This window comes from Tupaia chinensis, unplaced genomic scaffold, assembly GCF_000334495.1.
Source record: "Tupaia chinensis unplaced genomic scaffold, TupChi_1.0 Scaffold000063_1, whole genome shotgun sequence".
In the NCBI taxonomy this organism is placed as follows: domain Eukaryota; kingdom Metazoa; phylum Chordata; class Mammalia; order Scandentia; family Tupaiidae; genus Tupaia; species Tupaia belangeri.
Genome location: NW_006159521.1, coordinates 7773061 through 7783405, shown reverse-complemented (window position 1 = coordinate 7783405; position 10345 = coordinate 7773061). Strand labels below are relative to the sequence as shown.

Sequence of the window (10345 nt, the reverse complement as noted above, 5' to 3'; positions counted from 1 at the left end):
TTATTGCCAGTGGTGGTTCTGGCAAGGCCTGCATCCAAATAGCAGGTGAAGGCCCCAGGCTGACCATCAATGCTTTCTACATTGTACTCATCTCTGGTTACTTCCACTTGACCTTTTCATAGATCTTGTCCATGCCAAACCTACTGAGAAGCCTGCGGGCCAGCAGCAGGCCAGTACAGTATGTTGCAGCATAATTTGTCAGGCCAACCTTCACACCGTGTTTTGGTAGTTTGTGTGCATAAGCTGCGCAGACTATCATATTCCCTTCTATACGGGCATAAGCAATCTGACAAATGATATCCCTGTTAGTTAAATGAACTATCATCCTGTATATGGGTGTGTTGTATTTGTTTTTATCCTGGATCACCAAGCGTTTCCGAGCATAGTAATCAGTTTTACCCTCTCGTCGTCTTCTAAATTTCATTTGATATCTCTTAAAGTAGGCCTTATTCTTGACGACTTTAACAAATCCCATCCTGCAGAAGAGTGACCAGCAGCCGCAGTCGACCTCCATTTGTTTCGTTTTATATTTTTTAAGATTTATTTATTTTATTTGTTATATTATTTATCTTTTAATTTGACCAGAGGGAGGTAGAGAGAAATTGAGAAAGCAAGCCACCAGGTTCAGACTCGAACCATAGTTGGCCATGTGGGAATATAGTACCTTAACCACCATGCCACCTGCTGGCCCCACCATTTTTTTCTGATGAGGGTAACATATACATGGATGTAAAGTTCACACAGTCATATACAAAATGACAAAAACAATCATGCAGTACTTTAGCTGTAAAAATCCAATGAGCAAATTATATGTGAACAGTAATATTGTCAGAAAAGTCATGACACGGGGCCAGCAGGTGGCATGGTGGTTAAGGGTGCTGGACATCTACTTGGCTGGCTGCAGTTCAAGTTCTGGATCTGGCAGCTTGCTTTCTCACTTTCCCCCTCTCTCTCTTTCTCTCTCTCATTCTGTCCCTCTGGTCAAATTTAAATAAATAACTAAAGTTAAATAATTATTTAAAAAAAGAAAGAAAAGTCATGACACAGTTTTATATAGAAAAAATACATCATGACTTTTCCAACAACTCAAATACATTAAAGGGCATCCTCTCTCTTTTAATTAGTTATAAAACATCCAATACTAAATACATTAAGGAGACAATGTGGTTTAAAACAGCAATAGATGCAAATGTATGATTTTAGTAAGGCATATAAATTTCAGAAAAGTCCCAGAGATCCTTGGAGTAAAGGCAGTGAGAATTTGCAGCTTCCTTCCATGAGTGAAGCAGACAAGCACATGGTAAAGAACCAGGTGCACAAGCAAGTGACGTGACCAATCTAAGCCTTGGTTTCCTTACCTGTAAGGTAAAGAAAATACGTGTGCCAATACCTCCTACGGTTATTGTGATGATTACACTAAATGCTCTACATAAAGAGCTTGATATGATGCCAGGTACACATTAAACAGTAACGACTACTCTTGCTACTAATACTGGGACCTTTGATATTCTAAAAGGAACTACTGAAGAGTCAATCAAGGAACAGCAGTTAGCGTAATGGCTATGTCGCTGAACTCCCATGTAGCTGACCTCAGTCCGAGTCCCGGATCCAGTGGCTTAAATTCACGCCAAGCACGTTTGCATGCGTGCCCAAGATCCCCAGAGGAGAATGGAGAAGGGATTGGGGCGTGGCCATCCCCGCTGCAGGGTGATTTCTCGCCTTCTGTCTCTCACTGTTTCTCTGGCGAGCGCACGCACCCTATAGCAAAAAACTCTCCAAAAAAAGGAAAAAAGAATTATATGAAATTCAAACTTAAGTTTCCATGAAGTTTTATTGGAAAACAGCTATCCTCATCTATGTATGTATTTCTATGGCTGCTGTTGCACCACAATGGCAAAGTTAAGAGGTTGCCAAAGACTTTATGTGGTCCCCAAAGTCAAAAATACTTACTGTGTCCCTTTACAAGAAAAAGTTTGCCAACCATAGTCTAGAATCTAGAATATAGTAACTACTAAGAAACTAAAAGGTTAATACATAGATGTTTTCTTTTCTTAACCCATGGTTAATATGACTGATTTTCAGAAACTTTTTTTCAAAAGTAATTGTAGTGGGCCACCAGGTGGCATGGTGGTCGAGGCGCTGGACTCCCACATGGTCAATCACAGTTCAAGTCCTGGACCTGGAGGCTTGTTTTCTCACTTCCTTTCTCACTTTCTCCCCCTCCCCCCATCTCCCTCCCTGTGTCTCTCTGGTCAGATTAAAAAATAATCATAAGTAAAATTTAATAAATATTTCTTTTTTTAAAAAAGTAATTGTCATGGGACCAGCAGTTAGCATAATGGCTATGTCGCTGGACTCCCACATAGTCGACTGCGGTTTGAGTCCCGGATCCAGTGGCTTAAAACTCAGGCCAGGCACGTATGCATGCTTGCCCAAGATCCCGAGAGGAGAATGGAGGAGAAGGGATTGCGGAGTGGCCAACCTCCCCGGGGGTGATTTCTCACTTTCTGTCTCTCTGTCTCTCTCTGTCTGTCTGGCGAGTACATGCACCCTATTGCGAAAACCTCTCCAAAAAAAAAAAAGTAATTGTCTAAATGTGTAAATACTAAAAATTCTGTTTAAGGCAATTCCTTCTCATACTCCCATCCTCATAGCACTATATTTCTATTTACCAAAGAACTTAACAAACAAAACCACTTTAAATACTTCTACTTTACTTCCCTTATTCATGATAGACATGAGAGCAAGAAAGAAGGAGATGAGACCCTCCATAGGGCCTACTCACACTATGACCTCCTTCCTCCAGTCCTCCAGCCTGCCTGATCCCAGGCACATACCTACGTGTTTCAGGCTGACAAGGCCAGGGATCCAAGTGGTTGCCATATGGGATCCAGCCTCTCTTGAGGAGTGCATCACCGCTGTGCAAACAGAGCTGGCCCATAAAGGTGGTGCTTTGAGGACATCAACACTGCTATTTCTAAGTTCTAATATCACTCACTACTGATATTAAATTATGAAAAGGTCTCCTACCACAAACATGTAATTATTTGAACAAGTATAAAAAAAGTGCTAAAATCAATGTTAAACACCAAAACAATAGAGAACTATTATTATCACTGATCCTTCATCATCTTTGGTAAAAAGGAAAAGCTGACATAAATTAAGATACATTGTGAGATACGATGGGGAAAATGCAATTTTCTTTATGAAAAGTAAATCAAAAGCAGACTATGTTTAAACTATATACCAATAGAAACAGGAAGAAAACCAAAGTCAGAGACATAATAACAATAGAAAGTCTAACAGTTTGTAAAATACAAACAGCATGGACCAGCAGATGGAGTAATGGCTACATCGTTGGACTCCCATGTAGTCAACCACTGTTCAAATCCCAGACTCAGTGGCTTAACCTCACGCCAAGCACATGTGTGTGCGTGCCCAAGATCCTGAGAGGAGAATGGAGGAGAAGGGATTGTGGTGTGGCTATTCCCCTTGGGGGGTGATTTCTCTCTCTCTCTCTCTCTCTCTCTCTCTCTCTCTCTTTCTGGCAAGCACACACGCCCTACAGCAAAAACTTCTCCAAAAAAAGAAAAAAGAAAAAGAAAAATACAAAGACAATGAGGTAAATATACAGAATAAAGTATGATTAAATATAACAGAAAAGAAAATCTGTCACATTACTTTTTTCTTCTTCTTTCCTCAAAAGGTCTAGTTTAATTCTGAGAAAACGTTTCAGGGGAAATATTCTAAGATTTCATTAAGTATTTATGAAGAATCTTCTGCACAGATAAATGATACTTTGAATACTAAAGGAGTAAAAAACAGAAAACTATTTGGAGAGCTTGCATACCCTGGTAAGGGAGGCAAATGTGTTAAAAGATTAAACTAATATGAAAACAAAACTGCAAAGCAAGGCACATGACAAGGTAGAGGATAATTCTGTTGGCATAAAAACAAGAAAGCCAAAGGAATTCATATTCCCACTTCTATAGAAGGACTGAAGCTTGAAGAGAAATGCAGAGTCCAAAATACTTGTACGTGAAGTTGAAAAACAAATCAGATAGGAACGAATGAAAATATAGGCAAGTTAGCAAGAAAGAATTTATGACTTTACAAGTAGCTAAAATCATAAATGCATCCTACATAGAATAACTATGTTATTTTCAATAATCCAGTATTAAAGATAACAAGTAGTCAGTCTGAACTATGAAAACTGTCAGAGCTGATGAAGCAAAAAGTCAAAATGGTTAAAGCCTGTCAAGACACTACCAGGAGTGAGAATAAAATTATTGACAATAAGTTCCTGTCTGTAGAAAAGAAAATGATGCAAGGAAAAAGTTGACAAGTTAGACAAATGGATAAAAACTGAGAGACTAGTCTAATCTAATTACAGTTTTTTGTTTGTCTGTGTGTGTGGGGTGGGGGGTGGTTGTTGGGAAAGTCATAATGCATTTTTGCATAGAAAAATGTCATGACTTTTCCAACAACCTAATACACACATATATATGGATTCAAGAGGCATATAAATGAAAGCAACGTATTTCTGTGCTATTTCAATAAGGTACATGAGGGGCTGGCAACTGGTGTGGTGGTTAAGGGTGTCAGACTTCCACATGGCCAACCATGGTTCCAGTCCCAGACCTGGCAGCTTGCTTTCTCGCTTTCTCTCTTACTCTCTCTCTGTCCCTCTCAAGTAAATTTAAACAAATAAATAAAGTAGGTTAACTAAAATAATTCTTAAAAAAAAAAAAAGGCATATGAATGGCTAGATAACTATAGGCATATAAACAATGGTGGACTTAAAAATTGAAGTCAAGGAGCCAGCAGACGATGTGGTGGTTGAGGTATTGGACTCCCACATGGTTGACCATGATTTGAGTCCTGGACCTGGTGGCTGGCTTTCTCACTTTCCTTCCCTCCCTCTCCTTCCTCCTCTGGTGAATTAAAATAATAATAATAATAATAATAAATTATTTTAAAAAGTGAAGTCAAAGGCCAGCCCCATAGTGCAGCAGTTAAGGGCCATGAACAGGGAGTCAGATTTCACATGGCCAACTAGCAACTGTGGGTCCAGTCCCACTCCAGCCTTTGGGAGTCTAGTGGGACTCCCGTTAGAGGATTCACTCTCTCCCTCTCTCTCTGGTGAACACACACACTCTCTGGTAATTAAAGAAGCAAACAAATCAAAAAAGTGATGTCAAGTACATTTTCTATCCTTAAAATACAGAAAAAGAACTCTCCTAACAAATTACCACCATACAAAGATGCTAGTGGAAGACAAAATCCATAATAAACCTTAAGTTTTACCAATCTGAACAAGTCATTATTTCGTGATCCTAAAAAGAAATATTCACAGGATTTAGAAATTAACAAAAATACCTGAAGTGTTCTTTAAATATTACACAAATAACCACACTGAAATTTACCTAAGAAGATAATGATGCCGTTGTACGTGCAGTAGGCCGCACACACAAAGGTATTAGCATTAAACAGACTGGCTGATATGAGAATAGAGGATTTTTAGTTCAAACAGATTTGCTTGATTCATACTTCAAATAGAATTGACTGTATCATATCAACAAAGTACGCCTGGCATGGACTGACAAGGAAACTGCCTCATTATATAGATCTATTATTCATGAAATTGAGACTTTGCTTGTAAAACTATGTTTTTAGCCTGATTAATAGCTTCAAAAAGAAAACAGCTCATAGTTTCAACTATTTATATATCCTTTTGCAAACGGCTACTTGATAACACTTAAGTACTTACTAATATCATCTTCATGATAAATGACAGAGTGAAATGGCAGAGTTCGGTCTTTAATATATCTCTCTGCTGGCTCCACATAAAATGTGCCACCACGAGTCCGGATGAATCCTTCAAATCTTCCATCAATAACAGACCCGTGGCTAAAACTTCCTTCTTCACCTATTAGCAAAAGCAACAAATTCTTAAAAAAATTAATTTGCACATAAATGTTATTGATTTTCCTTTAAAAACACCACTCTTACCTATGATATATTAACCTGAAATACCAATTAACTGCAGAAATTAATTTTCAAGTAGGCTGAATTTTAGATGTGAACAGCAACTAGTAAAATATTTATAGTTACTAACATTTATAGTTACTAATAACAACAATGAAAAACATACTGTCTTATTGACCATCATACTCCTAATACCTAACAGTAACTAACTTAAACTTAATAGGTCATCAGAAAAATCATGACATTTTTGCATAGAAAAACACAGAAAATACATCATGACTTTTCTGGTGACCCAATAAAATCAAGAATACATGTTAATATACACTTTCAGAATAAAGATATTTAAAGTATCTTTTGAAAATAGAAATTATCGTAAGAACAAAAAGCTCCTTTTCCACTTGATATATTATGCATGAGTCTTTTTGGCTTCTTTGCTACCTTTAGGTTTTACAAGCATATTTTTAAGAAGAAAAGTGTCAGATATTTCAGCAGCAATTTGAACAAAAGTATACCAATCATCCTTTTTAAGATATTGGACAAAGATTTATGATACTATCCCATCGATTATAAATCTCTACTGAAAGAAAATACAGGGAGAAAATGGTATTTCTGATTCTTAGCCTAAACACAAAGAAAAGCAGAACACCAAAATCAAATGACATGAAGGAGTAGGAAGCAGGGGAAAGAGGATTTAAAAGTTAAATTTATCTGTTAAAACTCCCCCATTAAAAAACAAAATCTGGGCCAGCAGGTGGCATGGAAGTTAAGGTGCTGGATCCCATATGGCCAACTGCATCGTTTGAGTCTCAGACCCAGAGGCTTGAAAATCATGCTGGGTGCATGTGCCCAAAATCCCAAAAGTAGTATGGAGGACAAGGGACAGTGATGTGGCCATCTCCTCTTGGGGTTAATTTCTCACTTTCTACCCATTGTCCCCACCATCTGGAGAGCACATGTACCCTACTGTAAAAATAAACAACTAAAATAAATAAATAAAAATCAGGGTCTGCATAGTGGCCTGGTGGTGAAAGGAATCATATCCCACATGGCCAACCATGTGGTTTGAATCTGTCCCTTAGTCCCTTGAAGAACACACCGGGTTCACGTATATATGTGCCCCAAATCACAAGCAGATGGAGAAATGGAGAAGAGGAGATAGCAGCATGACCAGGTCCCATGGGGTGGTTCTTCCTTTCTTTCTCTCTGTATTTGTCTCTTGGTTAAGCACACATGCCCTCCTCTGGCAAATGTGAAAAATAAATAAATAAATACAAAGTCAGGCTTTCTACAATTTCTAAGTTACAGGGAACCAGCAGTTAGCGTAATGGCTATGTCGCTGGTCTCCCACAGAGTCGACCGCGGTTCGCGTCCCAGACCTGGTGGCTTAAAACTCACGCCAGGCACGTGTGCATGTGTGCCCAAGATCCCAACAGGAGAATGGAGGAGAAGGGATTGCGGCGTGACCATCCCCCCTGGGGGGTGATTTCTCGCTTTCTGTCTCTATGTTTCTCTGTCTGGCGAGCGCACACACCCTATAGCAAAACCTCTCAAAAAAAAAAAAATTTCTAAGTTATAGGTTAACATTCATTAGTTGGCTTTGGATTAATCAAAGACTCAAGCGAAAAGCCCAAGACACTAATGTTTTAAATGACATTATTTTTATCTGCAAGCTTATTTATAATCATGTATGTTTCTTGACCATTACCTAGTAAAAAAAGAGGCAGAAATGCTAAGTCATTTTCCCAGCAACATAAATGATCAAGAAAATAATATTATATGTTAATTTAAAAAATAACAGAACACTCTAATCTAGATTGATGGATCAGCTTCATGGTTAAGCCAGCCAGATCCCAGATAACTGACATGCAGTTCAAGTCCCAAACTTGGCAGCTGGAGAAACACACCAGGTCCATGTTTGTGAGTGACCAAAATCCCAAAAGGAGAGATTGAAGAGAAGGGATTGCGGCGTGCTCATTCCCCATGAGTGGTGGTTTCTCCTCTACCTCTGTATATCTCTCTGGCAAGCACATGTGCCTTCTGGCAAACAAAAAAACCTAGACTGATAGAAATACATTTTACTTTAGTTACAGAATTATGAGCGCAAAAAGCTTTTAATAATATAAATATATAGGTATAGTCTGTAAGAATATATTTTTACATATAGAAATTCCTCATTTATCTGGTACAGTAAAACAGTAAGAAACATATCCATAGGCACTTAATTTTTCATAATGCTGTGATTTGAATGGAAATCTTCCCACTACATACAAACTAAATTTCAGAGTTTAACTGTGTCTAACTGAGCGTTCTCTTGAGTACTTCTTCAAAGTTATGACACAAGAACATTTTACCACCTCCAGTGCTACCCGAAGACTTTGATTTTTGAAAGCCCTTTATGACGTCTATGAATTGTTCTGTCCTCCTTTCAGATGTAACTTTCTGTTGGATTAAATGTGCCCACTTAAGCCATCCAATACCTTTTTAATCTGATGTTGTAAGAGAAACTTATTACTATCATGACAAAAGCAAACATTCTGAATAAGGAAGGTCCTGGGAGGATGTCCCTATGAACAACTTTGTCAATTACTTTGGGCTAAAATGATCTTTATGGTTTCCTTTTGTATCTTTCCACAATCCTTATAAAACACAACAAAATTAGTACTGTATTTCTTGCTTGACCATCAGAAAATTAGAGAAATCATTAAAAATCATTTGTAAACGCCTACGGCTTGGAGGTATTAAGGGAGTAAAAATCTTACACCTTTCCCAAGTCAGATATTACACAATTCACTATTACACATAAATGTAAAGACAGATCCAAGGATTACTTCATCTTTGTGAGACCATCATCTTTCATGATTCCTTCACTTAGGATTTATACCACTTTTTCTGAAATATGTGTTTATACTTCAGAATTACGTATTTCCTTGGGTAGAAAAAAATTGAAGAAAAGCATTCTGTTAAGGTTCAACTTACCATAAATATGTCCAGTGTAAATATGAGAGGTATCATAATCAAGTACTTTATTTGATGTTTCTACTTTAAATTCATCACTGAAAAGGGAAGTGTCCCTCTTCATTCGTAGGTTGAAATGTCTGCAAAATGGGATGGGAGGGGGGAAAAACTGAAATTAAAAGGATCCAAATTTTAAACAATTGTTTTTTATTAGAAAGTCTGCAAAATGTGAACCTATGACATATAATTTCTCTATTTGGGAATTACACTGACCGAGATTTTCTTATAAAAATTCTGCTCTAAATTAGTTAACCCAGGACCCAGTCATTGTGGCACAGGCGGCAAGAGCACGGCTAAACCAATCTGTAAGCCGTAGGAGAAGGCTCTGGGTCACATCCCAAGTCTATCCGAAAGCACCGACACACCTGTGATCCTGGATGGCTGCAGGGAGGACTGTAGGTGAGGACACTCTTGAGGGTCCTCTGTCGTTCATGAAGGAAATATTGTTTTTAAAAGTCAACCTAAGGAGGCCAGCAGGTGGCATGGTGGTTAAGGCACTGAACTCCCACATGGGAAACCACAGTTTGAGTCCTGGATTGGTGGTCTGCTTTCTCACTTTCCCTTTCTCTTTCTCTGGTCAAATTGAAAAATAATAATAATAATAATTAATAATAAAGGCTAATTCTTTAAAAAAAAAAAGTCAACCTAAATACGGTAAACTTTATATTTCATACAATTAAACAGTAACTGTCTAGCATATAGTAAAAAATAAACGCTGCCCCAGTGCTAGCAACTTGAAAATTACCAGGGGGTCCAGCAGGTGGTGTGGTGGTTGGGGCACTGGACTCACACATGATCGACTGTGGTTCGAGTCCGAGATCTGGTGGCTTACCTTCTCACTTTCCCCCTCTCTCTCTGGTCAGATTTAAAATAACAACAATAATAGTACTAAGTAAAATTAAATAAATAATTCTTTTAAAAAGAAAGGCACATGTGCATGTGTACCCCCAATCCTGATGGGATGGAAAAATGGAGTTAGCAGAATTGCAACATGACCAGGCCCCACTGGGAGATTCTTTCTTTCTTTCTTTCTTTCTCTCTCTCTCTCACAAGCATATATGCCCTCTGGCAATTAAAAAAAAAATAAAAAGTCTACAGGCTAATTCCTACTTGGTAAAATAAGATGATGAAAACAGTAACTAAATTACTTGGAGATTAAAACAAACTTCCTGGGGCCAGCTAGTGGCATGGTGAAGATAGCTGGATCCCACATGGCCAAATCTCCGGTTTGAGTCCCAGACCCAGTGGCTTGAAAAACACTGGGAATACCCAAAATCTCAAGAAAAAAATGGAGAAGGGATGGGGTGCGGCTATCCCCTTCAGGGAGTGATTTCTCTCTTTC

At 38.3% G+C, this 10345-nt stretch overlaps 1 protein-coding gene across 1 annotated transcript in view; it reads right to left on the bottom strand.

The window, feature by feature from the left end:
• Window positions 1-10345, bottom strand: part of ADAM10 (ADAM metallopeptidase domain 10) — a 166487-nt gene that overhangs the window by 78820 nt on the left and 77322 nt on the right. The window contains exons 3-4 of the mRNA XM_014581853.1: window positions 8965-9083; window positions 5771-5929 (exon numbers count right to left, since the gene is read on the bottom strand). Coding sequence (XP_014437339.1) covers window positions 5771-5929; window positions 8965-9083 — 278 coding nt within the window. The remainder of the gene's footprint in view (window positions 1-5770; window positions 5930-8964; window positions 9084-10345) is intronic.